At 41.8% G+C, this 16,599-nt stretch overlaps 1 protein-coding gene across 2 annotated transcripts in view; it reads left to right on the top strand.

Annotated features, from left to right (window-relative positions):
• SUCLG2 (succinate-CoA ligase GDP-forming subunit beta) overlaps positions 1–16,599 on the top strand; it is a 241,606-nt gene that overhangs the window by 154,852 nt on the left and 70,155 nt on the right. For both annotated transcript variants that reach the window (XM_075938556.1, XM_025183076.2), the window contains exons 8-9: positions 1,034–1,195; positions 3,881–4,023. In XM_075938556.1, the coding sequence (XP_075794671.1) occupies positions 1,034–1,195; positions 3,881–4,023 (305 nt within the window). The remainder of the gene's footprint in view (positions 1–1,033; positions 1,196–3,880; positions 4,024–16,599) is intronic.

The following is a 16,599-nucleotide window of genomic DNA, read 5'->3' as shown; positions in this document are numbered from 1 at the left end:
TAATTTATCAAAAGTTGTGTTGATCATGCTCAATGTATACTTAAAGCTGTTGTTAATTTCTTTAAAGGAAGAATTTGCAAGGAACCAAATAAACTAAAAAATAAAGAATATAACTGGAGAAAATGTTTATCTCCTATGGAACTTAATGTGTAGTATGCTAAATCTAGCGGGGGGTGTATTCATTTGACTCAATTCCTATCTATCTATCTATCTGTCTGTCTGTCTGTCTGTCTGTCTGTCTGTCTGTCTAATATTCTTTTGACTTTAAATCCATCCTGATCTTTTCCAAATGTTGTAACACATTGTTGAGGTTGGAGGACATACAAGATGGTTAAGATGACATTTTTGTCATAGATATTTTTAGTAAAAGTCATGGATGGATCCGAGGCAAGAAATAAAAATTCACAGAAGCCCGTGACCTGTCCCTGACGTTCAGTAAAACTGTCCCTGATACATGGGATACATGGGTTCCCAGGTCCCCCACTAGTGCAGTGTGTGCAAACTCCTGAGTCCCTTGGTCACAGGGCTGGGCAGTTGTGGGTCCCTACCAGGCTGGGGGCTGTAGCGGTAGGGCTGGCTGGGAGTGCCAACCCTGGAACAGAAAATGTCTCAAAAGAGAACCTACATGACATAATTGTAGCCTTCCTAATGAGTCAAATGATTGGCATAGCTACAACTATTAAGATTATGAAAACAGCCATCATAACTGACACCATGGATGGGGCAGTTAAAACAAGCATGAAACGTGAACAATTCTCCTGCCTCTACTAGTGGGTTTCCCCAGCCCATAAATTATGACACTTTGACAGTATTGTTTGGGGAAATGTGCATAGTCATTACCCAAGCCTGGCCTTTGGAAAAATGTGTTTTAGGGACCTAGTCCTGCTTTCCAAAACTTTTATTGATTTTTATAGAGCAGAATCAGAGCTTTAGTACATAATTAGGAAAGAATATTGCACTTGTATATGCTATGGAGAATTTGTGAATGACGAGTCAGTATCTGTAATTTGATTTTTTCTCCCCCTTCGTTTAGTTGTTTGCTTTGATGCCAAGATAAACTTTGATGACAATGCCGAGTTCAGGCAAAAAGAGATATTTGCCATGGATGACAAATCTGAGAACGAGCCAATAGAAAATGAAGCTGCCAAATATGACTTAAAGTACATAGGACTGGATGGAAACATTGCTTGCTTTGGTAAGAAAAGCAATCTGTCTTTATTGGTATCTAGTGTAACCAATTAATAATTGAGAACTTTCAGTGTTAACTGACTAATATTTAGTTACAGAGAGTATTGTCAGAAATATTACAACAGAGTAATAATCTAAGTACATAAAATTATTCACAGTCCTAAGTGTTTTCAGGGTCTGGTTGTATTTTATTACCACTGACCTTATAAAACTACCCCCACCAACTTGAAAACCACATTTCTATTTGATGACTCTGTATTGTTACCAGTGACCCATAAGATTGTTCTTTTACTGGTCAGTTGTTAGTCATATAGTGCGTATTACTCTGACAGAAAGAAATTAAAGGTCAATATATACTTTGTGAAATTCACTTGATTCTGATTTTCATTCTACTCTTTGACAAGCACTTTGCATGAATAGTCCTTTTTATTGTTTTGCTGATATTTCCTGCCCTTCCCCAAATTTTGTTAGAAGGTAATATAAGTTGAACCTCTTATGTCTGGCACCCTCGGGACCTGTTGGTGAAGAACCAGAGAATTTGCCGAACCACAGGCGGTCAATATTGTCTAGCTGCATTACCAAACCTTCCACTGCTTACTGGGCTCTTAGAAGACATTTAGGGGTAAATTAGAGCTAGACAACAGCACAGAACACTGAGAGCCAGGGCTGGTGGCTGTGAACAAACTTTATGGGACCAGGGGAAACATGGCTACACCCACGATAAGTAAAATCGACTACGAATGTTGCCAGACCAGAGTGTGCTGAACTAGAGAAGTTCAACCTGAGTAGTATCTAATGCCAGTATTAGCAAGAGCAAATGGGAAGCTGAAATTGAAGGGGCAGCATGCTGAAGTATTAAATGTTAAAGTTAATAAGTTTTAAAAGAGGTAAGGTTGAAATGTAAACCTGTGCATGTTTAGTGCTGCTATTGTCGGTTGTCCAGATAAGCCTTCTAAATAATAACAATGGGTGCAGACATTTTTTAAAAAAAATCAGAAAGTACTATTAGAAAGGCATTCAATCCAAACATATGCATATTTTAATGTATTGTTTAAGAATAAAATCAAATTGGATTTAAACTTTGGTTTCTCACAATGTAAATTTGGCTCTTGACATTTCAGTATTTCTTTTAACAAACAGTAATTGGTAAATGCTGAAAACTTTGATCTATGAAAAAAGGAATTTCAGTTAAGTAAAACAGAAGAAATATTTAAATCATTACATAAAATGTGTTCAGTTCCATGTAAATTGTTTAAGCCAGATCTTTTTATTATAAAAAGAAATGACTTTATACTTTTGATCCAAATTAGCTAAATGATTTATCTTCCAGAGGACGAGGAGTGGTCTGTGGTGGTAACCATGGACATCCAGTGGCTTAAGCATGGGAAGGCTCTGCCTTCCCAAACCACCATCCTGGCCCTGCTCACAGACTGCCCCCAGAATGCATCTCTGCCCCTCCCCGGTACTCCGGGAAAGCCGGAGAGTGTTCAGCACACTACCCTGCCTCCTCCCCTCCCCAGTGCTCCTCAGTCCTCCCCTCACCTCTCTGCCACTCCCCGGTGTTCTGGGGGAGCTGGGGAGTTTTCGGCACACCTCCCTGGTCCTCCCGTCCCTGGTGCACCCTTGCCTCTCTGCCCCTCCCCGGTGCTCCGGGGAGGCTAGGACATGCTTGGCGCTCTGCCCTGTTTCCTCCCCTGGGGTGGGGCATGCCCATGGGGGTGGGCCTCAGCAGAGGGGGCAGGGCTGTAGCTGGGGCTGGGGGCCTGCCTCCCCCAGCACCAGTTGCACTCAACCACCGATGGTGCTAACGTACGTTTTGTTACTGCCCACAGTTTATAGTGCTTAGATTTATGCTCTTTCCACTTACTTGAAAGAGCCTCAGCTTGTAGTAGAATCAGTTCATTACATTGGTCTTAATCTTTTAAAGGAACTGACATTAAAAAAATGTGTAGCTCATTAAACCATCAGTATCTTCGTATGCAGTGCCTGAGTGAGACCTCATCGTTATGGTTCTGTTCAGACAATAGAAACCAGCATAAAATCACATGTGCTATAAAAAGGTTTACTTTGTTCAGAAGCAATAACTTTAATGTACCAAACCATTCTCATTCATCTCACCCGGATGAGCTAATGTACTTGCAACACTAGCAGCATTTAAAGTAGCAAAGGATATGGGATGCCAGTGTGTCAAAACACATGTTAATAAAAGGAAGCATTAGACTTTTTGAACATTGTGAAAGAATTTTCATGATTTGAACCAAATTGTTAAAATGAATATTCAGTTTTAAAACATTTTGTAATGCAGTATGAGTCTTACGGAAGTTAATGAAATTAGACATGGTTTGTAAGTGTGGCAGAAGAATTAAGGGATCAGTAATAAGTGAAGGATACTTTCTCTTGGGTTCCAGATGGGTTAAGAAGAATTTTTGTCCTTTACTCTGAGGGGGGTATTTATGTGCAATTACGTGTGTGGTGAGTAATCCTCTTTAATTATTATGAAATCCCTTTTCTTTGGGCACCCTACATATGACCATTTTGGTCATTTGTATCTACTAAGCTACTCTTAAACCTTCCGGTGCTGGCCTGAGTTGAAATAAGCGAAATTTTAGGATTAGTCCTTCCCTTGGGCTGGTGTTGCACACATCTGAATTTCCCTTTGTAATATATCTGCATTTGATTCTTGCAATTACAGTGAATGGAGCTGGTCTTGCTATGGCAACTTGTGATATAATTTCCCTTAATGGTGGAAGGCCGGCCAACTTCCTGGATCTTGGCGGAGGTGTGAAGGAAGCACAAGTCTACCAGGCTTTCAAATTGCTCACTGCTGATCCAAAGGTAAAATAATTGTCTTAGTACAGGATGTTTCCTAATGCAGGCATGTAAGTCATTTGTCTATCAAAAATCAGTACTATGCTGAATAAATATAAATGATCTTGTGTACACTAGAGGATAACTTACTACAGGTTGCACCTCTGAAAACCCAGCAAACTATCACTGCTGTTTCCTCAAGAGCCTCTGCAGTTGTCTAGGACCAAACAGCTGGTCAGTGGCGTGTATTAATACCTTTTAGCAAAACAATTCCCTGTCTCATCCTGGGTCCTCCTTTCAGGGGAGTTTAATGTGCTGATGGCCCTGTATGACTGATCTCCCAGCAATAAAGAAGACTGGTTGGGGTGGGGCAGAAAGGGAGAGTGGGAAGTTATCATAGAGGAACATGCACACAGCAGGGGTCCAGACTAAGGGTTCCTAATACAGGTGGAATGAGGCATACAGAACCCCTAGCATGATGGGAAGCAGGGGAGAAGGGCAGTCAGAGCTTCTGGCATGGGGCAGGGGTGAATTAGGGTTCCCACAGATCCCCTCCCATGGAAGAATAGGGCATCCTGGGGCACTAGAGTGGAATGGGGGGCATAAGGAGACTGGAGGAGCCTGGAATGCATGAAGGATGGAATTGGGACACACACAACCTGTGGTGTCAGTGTGACAGTCAAGGTCCAGACAATGCATGGGGAGAGCAGAGATCTGAACCCCAAAGCATAAATAATTGAATCAACTGGTTGAAAACAGTGGTGTGGTGTATAAAATGTGCCAAGTGCGGTCTTCTTATAAAAGCTAGTAATGTCCTGAACTTGATTGGCAGGATGAGATCATGTGTTTGTGTGGGTATAGAGCTGTGCTTGGGACCTGAAAGGCTGTGGGGGCCACTCAGCAAGGAGTCATTAGGCTGGTGGAATCTGTGGTGAAACCTTTTTACTCGTGGGGTGGCTCCTTGCTTCAGGGCTCAGCAGCAGAGCAGTAAGACCCCAGTGATGTGGAGCAGGTGCTGATGGAAACCTTTCCTGGCATGGGTGAACCCCAAAATGTGACAGCAAAGGGGGAAATATTGAGGGACCTTAGTACGGGGGAAAAGAAGAGACTGGGGCCACGTCTTCACTCCGTGATAGATTAACTCTGCCGCGATGGGTCTTCCAAGTTTGATTTAGCGAGTCTAGTTAAGACTCGCTAAATTGAACTTAGAGGATGCCCCATCCGGTACTCCTGCTCTTGCTCAGGAGTAAGGGAAGGCAACGGGAGTGACTGGTCCCATCAGCCTCCTGCTGCGGGATGTTTCCAGGCTCAGCTTAAAGTAAGCTGACTCCAGATATGTATTCTACATAGCTGAAGTTGCGTGCCTTAAGCGGAGCTACTGGGTATGGTGTAGACCTGGTCTGGGAACCCTGGAATTGGGCAAGTGGGAACAGGGTATACGGGTGCTGATATGGGGAGCTCTGGTAGGGCTGAGAGACACATTTAGAGGAGGTAGGAGAGTCACAGAAAAAGAGGGGGATGGGAGCATAATCCATAGGCAACTTGTGGGACCATGGAGGGAAGGATGCCAGGAGCATCTGTTATGTGCAGAAAGTTCAGCCTACCCAAGCTACCATGTGTGGGGCCCCTTAGTTATATTAATAATCATAATGAAATGGATAAAGGAGGTTGTTTATAGTCTCATGGCAGGGCTAGATGGGCCCTGATCTTTCATCTCTCAAGGCCTAGGTTCAGGTTATGTCCAAGGTTACAAATAGAGGAAGTGGATTATCCCTTTTGACCTAGTCCATGTCAGGGATTTTTCAGTTTATGACTCAAATCAGCTTGATTGTCAGGACACAGAAATAGAAAAGAACACAGAAGTGGAAAAGCAAGGGGCTGCAGGTCAGGGTGGGGAAGGCAGGAGAACAGGTGCTGTCAGAATTATCTGAGGGAAGATTTGAACAGTTAAGCGCTCTATGCCTGAGATGGGTCAGCACTGTTAGATCCTCCCTCGCTTTTATGAGTACTACAGTCTCATATTAAAAAAGGAGAGAGAGAGCGAGCGAGATGGGTTTGACATTTGTCTGTATTATTCAGATGGCTGTCTAATATGGTAAGTCAGGTTGAACAGAGGTAGAAATTTGGAGACTCAATTACATTGCAACAAAAGACTGACAGCTAAGTATGGTGTGGTCTTAGTTCAACAATGTGCCACAGTGATGATTAGAATAAAGTAGAATACGCTCTCGGGCTTGGATTGTCACTGCAGATTTCCTAGGTGCTCTGCATGTGCTGAGGTTGATGAGACATATATCCCGTTTAATTAATATTATTCATAGGCATTTCTGAACCTCTCATCAATGGAAGCATTAAACATGTCGCCAACCTACTCCGGACCTTTACTCTGATTTATGCCAACTGTCCCCTCACTGAACCCAATAGTTCTGTGCTATTTTACCATGTGTCTAGTTCAAGATGCGCAAGTCACCAGACTGAATGCTCTGTAGTTCACGTCTCTAATTTTTTAATTTCATTTTCCCTTTCTTCATTTAATATGCATAGCCTAGAGCTATGTCCCTTTATTTCTTTCCTTTTTATATCGTCTTTCTGCTTCCTTTTTCACTGAAAGAGTTTTCTTACTTTGTAGAACATTTCCTATTTTGTTTAATCTCTCCCCCTTTGTTCTTCTGTTCATGTTCCAACTATTTCCTTTTGCTTCCCCAAGTATCCCAGTGGGCAGGTACTTTTTCCAAAATAGTTTTCAGCAGGACATTTATTTGCCCTAGGGCATTTAACTAATAGGCATGTCAGGCTCTCTAAAAAATATAAGTGGTCTTTTTGGCTTTGTCCACTTCGATTTTGAATCATATCGAAATTATTTCCTGTCATCTGTTTTTAAATTATTAACCTCAGTTCCTTTGACTCTGTCCCTGCACTCTAGTCATCGTGCCCCACCTTTTTATGTTTTAGTGACCTAGAGAGGCTTTGTCTGGTTTCAGTGAGGCACTTCTGAACTACCTCTCGTCAGCCCTGTGATTTAGCTTTTATCCTTTGGGCACTATGGCCACCAATGTCACTGTTTCAAGTCAGCATGATGTCAGCTGAAAGTCAGCTTTCATTTTCAGCAGGTAATGTATGAAGAATGTATGTGAGATGCAGTTTGGGTTTCGGAGGAGATATGGCTGTGTTTCAGTCTCCCATTAAACAGGATACACAGCAAAGAAAAACACACGGTGGGCCTGTGCCTTCTGTCTTGGGTTTGTAGGCTGCAGGGCTCTTTCATTAAAGTGTCAACTTCCTCACATGATCCTCAAGGCTCCAGCCTTGATGTCTATACAGCAATGGAAGAGCCCTGCAGCCCAAAGGGAGCCCAAGTTGGCTGTTCCAGGCCAGACACAGGTGTCTACTTGCTGTGTAGACGTATCCACAGGCACAAATCAACTGCACCAGGTTGTGACAAACTAGAAGCTAAAATCATGGTATGTGTGTGCGTGATCACCCTTATTGCTGTGCAGCTTGGTCACATAGAAGCTTTATTGTACAATTTAAAAAATACATATTTTATATATATTTTTTCTCTTTAACAAACATATGATATTTTAATGTCTGGTCTTTCCACAATCCAAATACTATTTTCTGCAATGACAGGAAGATGGGCAAGATGATCTAGTGAGCCTCATCCATTTCTTAACTGACATTGAACTTTGATCCCATGGGTTATTGTGTTTAGTGCAGTACTTGGAGTCAGTTATTAATTACCCTACAACCTGTAATCTGTTGCAGACCCTATTCAAGACAAGAAAAAATTATCTTGGGCGTTTCCAGGCCCCTGTTAAAGATGGCAAATATATCCAACACAAGTAGAACCTCTGAGAATTATATACACCTGAGGTGTCCTGAGGGCATCTGACTACAATCTATAGTTCTGAATTTTTAACTGGGGACTCCTGAGGAAATTAAATCTTCCAGAAAATGATCCAAAATGCCTTAAAATTGGCCTCTCTCCTTAAATATTTTTGAAATGTATGTTTGGTATGAAGAATAGTGGGGAGTGGGAGAGGGAGAGGAACTAATGGGGAAGGAAGTGGGTTGAACAATGCTAAGGACATTTTGTTTGAGGAGAAACTCATGATGTTCTCGTAGTTTGACACTTTCACTAAGTCTGACTGTTGCCAAGGGCAACATTTAAAAAAAGAAACCAGTAACATTTCTTGGTAAATACCAACCATCGTCTTTCAAATGGAAATACCCTCTTCAAAATTTGAGTCTTATTTGAGCTTTTCATCCTATTCTGGCCTTGCTTACTCTCTTCCAGCTATTTCTTGCTGCATACATCAGATTGGCTGCAGAAGTGGTGCTGAATTCCCCCCCTCCTGCCCCCTTCCCCCCAGCAGCCCGAAATCTAGACACCTTTTTTTGTTTCTGTGACTCCACTTACTTGATTCCATTTAATAAATTCCTGTGGTGCATCTGCCTTGACAGGAGTTGAGCTCTTTTCCTGTGGCTACCTGCATGGAGAAGAGAGGGTTCTGGTTTCTATTCCCATTTTCTAAGCTGCTGGGGATTTCATTGCTCTTCTTTCTCACAAGTAAGGAGGAAAAGAAGTTGCAATGTTCATTGCCACGGAAGTGCTGAAAATCTCTTTCAGCAGCCCCCGATGAGCTGATCAGCAAACCCTTGCTTGAGTTCTGATCACTGAATCATTCTCCATTCTTTCCTAACATGACTTATGTCCTCACTGGTGTTGGAAGACACTGACCTGCTATAATTGATTGTTTGTATTACTGTACTGCTGAAGAACCCGAGTCCTGGACCAGGACCTCAGTGTACTTGAAAGTCTAAACACAATTGGCAGGGTAGGAACTAGAGATGTGAATGGGTAACTGGCTACCTGGTAAGCATCACCCTTAACTGGTACCCACTCCCTGCTGTAGCCCACCACAGATAGAGGGCCGCTCCAGCCCGGCGGGGATCGGAAGCTTGGCCATCTCATGTAAAAGGTGGCTGCGAGCAGGAGTTGCTTCCCCTCTCTGTGTGGTTGGGGCTGCCGGTTCCTGCTGCCAGTCCCCCTGTGCAGGATCCCGCTTAATCACTTAAACCTCAGAGTTAACTGGTTAACTAACAGGAATTTTACGTTCCTACTAGGAATGATGGTCTACCGAATAGGGCATTGAACTGGAACTCAAGAGAACTGTGTCCAGTTCCCAGTTTAGACACAGACTTTAGTGCGACCTTGGGGAAGTTGCCTTAATCTACCTTGCATCTCTGTTCCCAGCCTGCAAAATAGTGAAATTCCTCTCACACAGGAAAGATAAAATACAGTGGGATAGCCGAGTAGTGATGCTTGTATAGGTAGACACAAAGTGACCTTTAAGAAATTATAAGCTGCTCTGTTTCTGCCTGTGACAGACTTCCAGCACTGACCAGAACAATGGCGTCTGAATGCACCGATACATTGAGAAGTAATAACTCCACTGAAAAGAGAGGCTAAACAACAACGGAAGCTCCTATTGTTTAAAATGGTGTCATTGACAATGACAGAATTTCATCAAATCAACTGATATAACAAGAGCGTAGTTGTCATATATGCAAAAAATTATATCGACAAGCAAATATTTTTCAAGCAAAATATTTTAGATTGACATCTGCTAACTCATATCAAGGGAATAATTAATGTCAAACCCAAGAGAAGCTTAATTTGTTTTTCCTTCAGCCATTCCTTAGTCCAAACAGATTATTGTTTTATGAATATGCAGTAAGCATTCTTATTCCTATCACTGCTGTTTGCTTATGTCAGTTGCATCTCTCCGGCCACCTCAGTGAAGGAAAAATAATGGCATTGATGTGCCTTGACATTAAGTTGTGTGTGAAGCAGAGGTCTTGTGGTTTTTCATTTTCTAGACAGGTGAGGCAGTGAACAGAATTCAGAAGGAGTATCATTAAATATTTTGCAATTCACTCATTTTCCAGCTGTGCCTCATGTGCAAGTAACATAGTTTATCCTTGCTTATTACATATTTGCCTTCAATTTATCATTTGGGCTTGAGGGATTCTGAATATGAGTTTTCTTAAAGTTGTGCCCCATTATGTAGTAGCAGAAGGGAGTTGTTGTTTTCTATAGCCATCACAGAGGCTTGAGGTGTTTTAAGAGATTTCTGGTGTTGGGGAAGAGAAAGTAAACTGAAACTTCACACGGTTGGGCCAGGAAATTGTTTAATTTACTTGGCCTTTATCTTGTGGGAGTATATTAGTTCAGTTCATAAAACTCAGAGAGTTCCCATACTGAGTAACTGCAGCAAGTCAGGAGGGTCACAATTATTTCCTGAACTATTATGTGAGTGTGCGCCAGCCTGGTAAATCAAATACATACAGATCTAGACACTCAAAAAGGTGTTGAGCAATGATTTCAGAAACCCCCCATCAGCCCGGTCGCTAGCAATATTTACCATAAAGGTTTGGCTTCTCAGTGAAAATGTCGCTTTTGTATTCAGCAGGCCTGTGCCTTGTGAGTATTCAGAATTCTAGATTAATGATAAACATAATGTTTTTACTGTTGTGTCAATGCTGTTATTTCTGCAGAGCCAGAGGAGTTGGATTATTTTCCTTAGCATGCCTCTTCAAAAGATCGTTGACTCAGTTGTATCTGTCAAGTCCACTGGCTCTTTGCCGGGGAGAGACTTTTTTTGTTCTTCGTTTGTACAGCGCCTTGCGCAATGGGGTCCTGGTCTGTGAATGGGCTCCTATGGTTAATCCAGTAACATGCACAGGTGTCACTAACAATTTAATATGAACCGCAGAACATTTTCATTCTTGTGGTGATAAAAAAACCTCATTGGACTTTGAGTAAGACTTGCAGTTTAGTGGATATTCTAGGCTACATCAGTGTGCTACATAGAATCATAGAATAATAGGACTGGAAGGGACCTCGAGAGGTCATCGAGTCCAGCCACCTGCCCTCAAGGCAGGACCAAGCTCCGTCTACATGATGGACTCAAAGAGAGAACACTGTACATGGGTTCATCCCCTGACAACGTGGCTATTTATATTGCTTCCACTGTTCTTCATTGCTGAAAGTGGAGGGAATCAAGGCTAAGCCACCATTTCTCCCACCGTTCTGTAGCGGCTATTGGAGTAAAGGGGAATGAGCATGCTTTTAGGGAACAGAGCTCCCTCTTTGCCGTTTGAGCAGCATCTCTATGTAATAAAGAATCTTTATAATCTGCGATTGGAACATGGAATGTAAGGTTTTTAGAAGGGCTACATTAACCAGCAGCCCATCATAGGTGTAGCACAGGGTGGTAGAAGGATAACCTATTGGTCGTTTTCTGTATTTAAGTAACTGGCTGATCACTGGGAGTAGAGTTTTCCAAAGTTGTAAGGATGCCAGACCTTTGAGCTTTAGGATCAGATGCCCTTCCCAGCTCTTCCAGCTACCGGAATCAATGTGTATACAGTGAAGTTAAAATGAAATGTAAATAGCACTCAGGTACAGATGTATTACAGCATGCTAGCATTGGATTTGTTTGAATTGTCAGATTGCATGTCATTTGAGATAATGTAGAGAGGACCATATTCTTATGTAGTCATTAGCAACCCTTTTGCTTTCTCATTCAAATATCATACATCCTTTATACACCTCATTACCCTGCTCTTCTTTGCCCAGCAGGCAAAGTGTTTTCTTTATGCCTTGTGTGTTTTCCCACAAGAGAGTGAAGCATGGGACAAATTTTTAGGTCCTTGAAAAGCTATTGTTGGAGAACTGTTGAAGTGAAAAATGTCCATGCTGTACTAGCTGTATGCTAAAAATAGGGGATTCCTTTGAGAGGAAGCAATGCCTAGTAGTCACTAAACTCAACCCAGAGCCAAGGTCTCCTGAGTTCTGATGTAGACTCTGACGCTGATTTTGACGTGGGGCCAATCCTTATCACCATCATCACTCTCATAACCACAGAGGTCATTAGCAAATACTTAGTCTTGATTTTTTTATCAATGTCCCCTGATGTTGGGCATCTCAGTTTTTGGGAGACCAGTTTAAGAAACCTAAGTGCTGTAGGGAAGTAATGCCAGCTGGGTATCCAGAAACTCAGAATTGGTGGATTCTTTTTGAAAGTTTAGGCCTTAACCTCTGTGTGTGTTTTCTTTTCCTCCATTGGTAAAATGTAGGTTATAATACTCCTCTTCCTCATAGGAAACCTGTGCATTAATTAGAGGGTTTTGCAGCACATGAAAGATATAAAGTTCTATAGAAGTGCACACTCACTATAGAAGTGCACACTCACTAAAGCTTCATTTCTTGTTGCAAAGCCACATTCTATGAGGAACTGTACACTTAGCATTGCTTTTGTATGAGGCAAATGCTAAATACATGAATAAATAGCAAGACACAATTGAGCGGTGCCCTGATTGTGTTTTGGCATCAAAGTCAGGCAGTTTCAAGCTAGTAAATTATGTAAATATCAGATGCTTCAGCAGCTAGCTCTAATTATGTCAACCCAGCATTACTATTTTTTTTCTTATGGTAGTGCCTGAGGCCCCAGCTGAACTCAGGAACCAATTCTGCTAGGCTCTGTGCAGTCGCCTAGAGAGAGACCACCTCTCCCCTGAAGAGATCAGTCAAGACACAAGAGAGACAGAGGATGGGATGGGAAACAAAAATGAAAACAACTTACCAACATTCAAGGGCATGGGGCTGAGCTGAGGATAGAGTCCAGTTCTCTTGACTCCTCTGGCCCATAGACCAGGCTTCCCCAGATTAATGTGTGAGCCCTCCCTAAATGTTAACATGTTTTGTTTGAAGACAGAGCTATGGTTGTTGTCTATGATGAAGCAACCAAATTTAAACAGTTTTGTTTGGGGCAACAGTAGAGTATTTAAAGAGAGTCAGATTGCGAAATACTCCTTGAGATTTCGTATGATCAGTACGAAATCCATGTGAAGAGTTTGTCTGCAGCAGACTAGTTCATTGGGGATTCACACCTCAGCTTGCCATGAAGTAAATGTTCTTCCAGACAAGGCTGTGCTTTTCAGAATGGTGCTTCATTGTGAAAGCTGCGGACAGAATTTAAGTAGCTGTTGCAGCTTCTCATGCCTCCTCTGTGGTAACATGTCGAAGTGTGGCAACAAGGTGCCGCAAATAAATGGATATGGCAAGTGCATTATATATGAAGCACAGATTAGGAGCACCACGTGTTCCTACCCAGTTCTTTGTCGGAGGACAGGGCTGGTCCTGGAGGTGGGTCTCAAGCCATATCTCGTTAAGCACCCATTGAGGTCTTTGTCTCTTATTCATGCCTGTGATGGGAAGATAGGAATAGCATGATTGCTTGATTTTGGGCACTGAGATATTTCTTATTTAAATAATAGATCTTGTTAAACATTTGCTAATGATGCAGTCGTTATTTGCTGAACACCTGGTAGCAGACCCAATGTATATATACATGTGTGTCCTCGGTGCTTAGTTAAAGGATAGAGCATAATGAACTAATAAATCACAAATGTATTTGACTGACTCTACTTTATTATACTTTACAGACTGCTTAAAGGTGTATTTGTCTCGCTTCACAGTGAATAAATATGAGAAGAAGTTAAGAGATTTTTGGGTACCTTAGTTAAATTGGTAATTCATTCCAGTGGGATGAATAATTGATTATGACTCTTATTACAGATAATCCATCTTGCACATTTAGAGGAGGAATGAAACCCTAATCAGATTAAAAGGTCATATAGGTAGGATATAAAATATAATTAGAACTCTTACTTTATCTGGTTAGTAAAGTTAGTCTGTAGAGAAAAGTCCATCTTAATAGCCATTCATTTTAAATGTTTGGCTTGTTAAGGCTGTCGGAAAAAATGATTATGATCTTTCCATCAACATGAGGCATTTTAACCGCCTCACTTCCTTCTTCCTGCCATTGAGAAAAATCTAGGTTTTCTCATTTGGTCTGGGTAGCACAGTGCTCATTTGGGGACACCAGCATGGAAATCATCTGTTGGGTTGTTGTTTTTTGTCGTCTTAGGTGGCAGCTCATTAATGTATATACTCCGCATGCATACTTGAAGAATAACCATTATCTTGTCATCTGCTGTCTAGGCAGCCTGGTTTGAAAATGGTGGTCATATTCAAAAAGTTAATATCTTTACTCTTTAAAAAAAAAGAATTTGATCATTTTCATGGACAGAAGAACTAAGGGCCCGATCCTGCAACGATTGCTTAGGCCAGTGGTGGGCAACTTGCATCTCACAGACCACATGCAGCTTATCAGGGTAAGCTGCTGGCAGACCACAAGCCTTTTTCCCGATGTTGACCATCTGCAGGCAGCCAATCTGCAGGCACTTCCAATGGCTGTGGTTTGCCATTCCCAGCCAATGAGAGCTGCAGGAAGCTTCAACCAACAAATCCCTGTGGCCTGCTCTTTCCGGGCAGCTCCCATTGGTTGGGAACAGCAGACTGCAGCTAGTGGGAGCTGCTTGTGCAGTGCCTGAGGATAGTCAATATCATCAGTGTGTCTCATGGCCTGTGAGTGGGTTACCCAGATGGGCCACCGGTTGCCCAGCACTGGCTTAGAGTAAGGCCTGGCCATATGAGTTGGCTTTGTAGGACTGATCCTAATATTTGATACAATGGTCAACTTATGCCAAGTTTCTTGTTAACACAATCAATATTTTATTTTTCTAAGTAGATTTTAAATAAGCTCTTCATGATGGATTTTGACAGCTTTTTGAAAGTTCTTGCAAATCACTTTTTCAGAAAGTCTTACAAATAGGCACTCCTTCCAATTGTTTTTAAACAATTAACAAAACTATCCAAAGCCCAAGATTTGGTGGTGATGGGGGACTTCAACTATCCAGACGTATGTTGGGAAACTAACACAGCGGGGCACAGGCTATCCAATAAGTTTCTGGACTGCATTGGAGACAACTTTCTGTTTCAGAAGGTTGAAAAAGCTACCAGAGGAGAAGCTGTTCTGGATTTGATTTTAACAAATAGGGAGGAACTAATTGAGAACTTGAAAGTGGAAGACAGTATGGGGGACAGTGATCATGAAATAATAGAGTTCATGATCTTAAGAAAAGGTAGAAGGGAGACCAGCACAATTGAGGTAATAGATTTCAGGAAGGCAGATTTTGATAAGCTCAGAGAACTTGTAGGTAAGGTCCCATGGGAAGCAAGACTGAAGGAAAAAACAACTGAGGAGAGTTGGAAGTATTTGAAAGGGACGTTGTTAAGGGCCCAAAAGCAAACAATTCCGCTGTGTAGGAAAGATAGAAAATACGGCAAAAGACCAGCTTGGCTTAACAAGGAGATCTTGCATGATCTCAAAATAAAAAAGGAGTCCTATAAAAAATGGAAACTAGGACAAATAACAAAGGATGAATATAGGCAAGCAACACGGGAATGCAGGGGCAAGATTAGAAAGGCAAAGGCACAAAATAAGATCAAACTAGCTACAGGCATAAAGGGAAACAAGAAGACCTTTTATAAATACATTAGAAGCAAGAGGAAGACCAAGGACAGGGTAGGTCCACTGCTCAGTGAGGAGGGAGAAGCAGTAAAAGAAAACTTGGAAATGGTAGAGATGCTCAATGACTTCTTTGTTTCGGTCTTCACCGAGAAGTCTGGAGGTGTGCCTAACGGAGTGAATACAAGCAGAGAGAGGGTAAGTTTAGAAGATAGGATACACAAAGAACAAGTTAAAAATCACTTAGGAAAGTTAGATGTCAGCAAGTCACCAGGTCCTGATGAAATGCATCCCAGGATACTCAAGGAGCTGATAGAGGAGGTATCTGAGCCTTTAGCTATGATCTTTGAAAAATCATGGAAGACAGGGGAGATACCAGAAGACTGGAAAAGGGCAAATATTGTATCCATCTATAAAAAGGGGAATAAGAACAACCCAGGAAACTATAGACCGGTCAGTTTAACGTCTGTCCCAGGGAAGATAATGGAGCAGGTAATTAAGGAAATCCTATGCAAACACTTGGAAGGTAATAAAGTGATAGGGAATAGTCAGCATGGGTTTGTGAAGAACAAGTCATGCCAAACTAATCTGATAGCTTTCTTTGATAGGATAACGAGCCTTGTGGATAAGGGAGAAGCGGTAGATGTCATATACCTAGACTTTAGTAAGGCATTTGATACGGTCTTGCATGATATTCTTATTGATAAACTAGGCAAATATAACTTAGATAGAGCCACGATAAGGTGGGTGCATAATTGGCTGGATAACCGTAGTCAGAGAGTTGTTGTTAATGGTGCTAAATCCTGCTGGAAAGGGATAACAAGTGGAGTTCCGCAAGGGTCTATTTTGGGACCTGTACTGTTCAATATCTTCATCAATGATGTAGATATTGGGATAGAGAGTACGCTTATTAAGTTTGCAGATGATACCAAACTGGGTGGGGTTGCAGCTTCTTTGGAGGATAGGGACATAATTCAAAATGACCTTAGCAAGTTAGAGAAATGGTCAGAGGTAAACAAGATGAAGTTTAATAAAGAGAAATGCAAAGTGTTCCACTTAGGAAGGAACAATCAGTTCCATACATACAAGATGGGAAGCGACTGTCTAGGAAGGAGCACGGCGGAAAGGGATCTAGGGGTTATAGTGGACCACAAGTTGAATA

This window comes from Pelodiscus sinensis, chromosome 11 (assembly GCF_049634645.1).
Source record: "Pelodiscus sinensis isolate JC-2024 chromosome 11, ASM4963464v1, whole genome shotgun sequence".
NCBI classification, from domain to species: Eukaryota; Metazoa; Chordata; order Testudines; family Trionychidae; genus Pelodiscus; species Pelodiscus sinensis.
The sequence above is the reverse complement of the archived record's forward strand: the minus strand, read 5'-3'. Positions and strand labels throughout refer to the sequence as shown.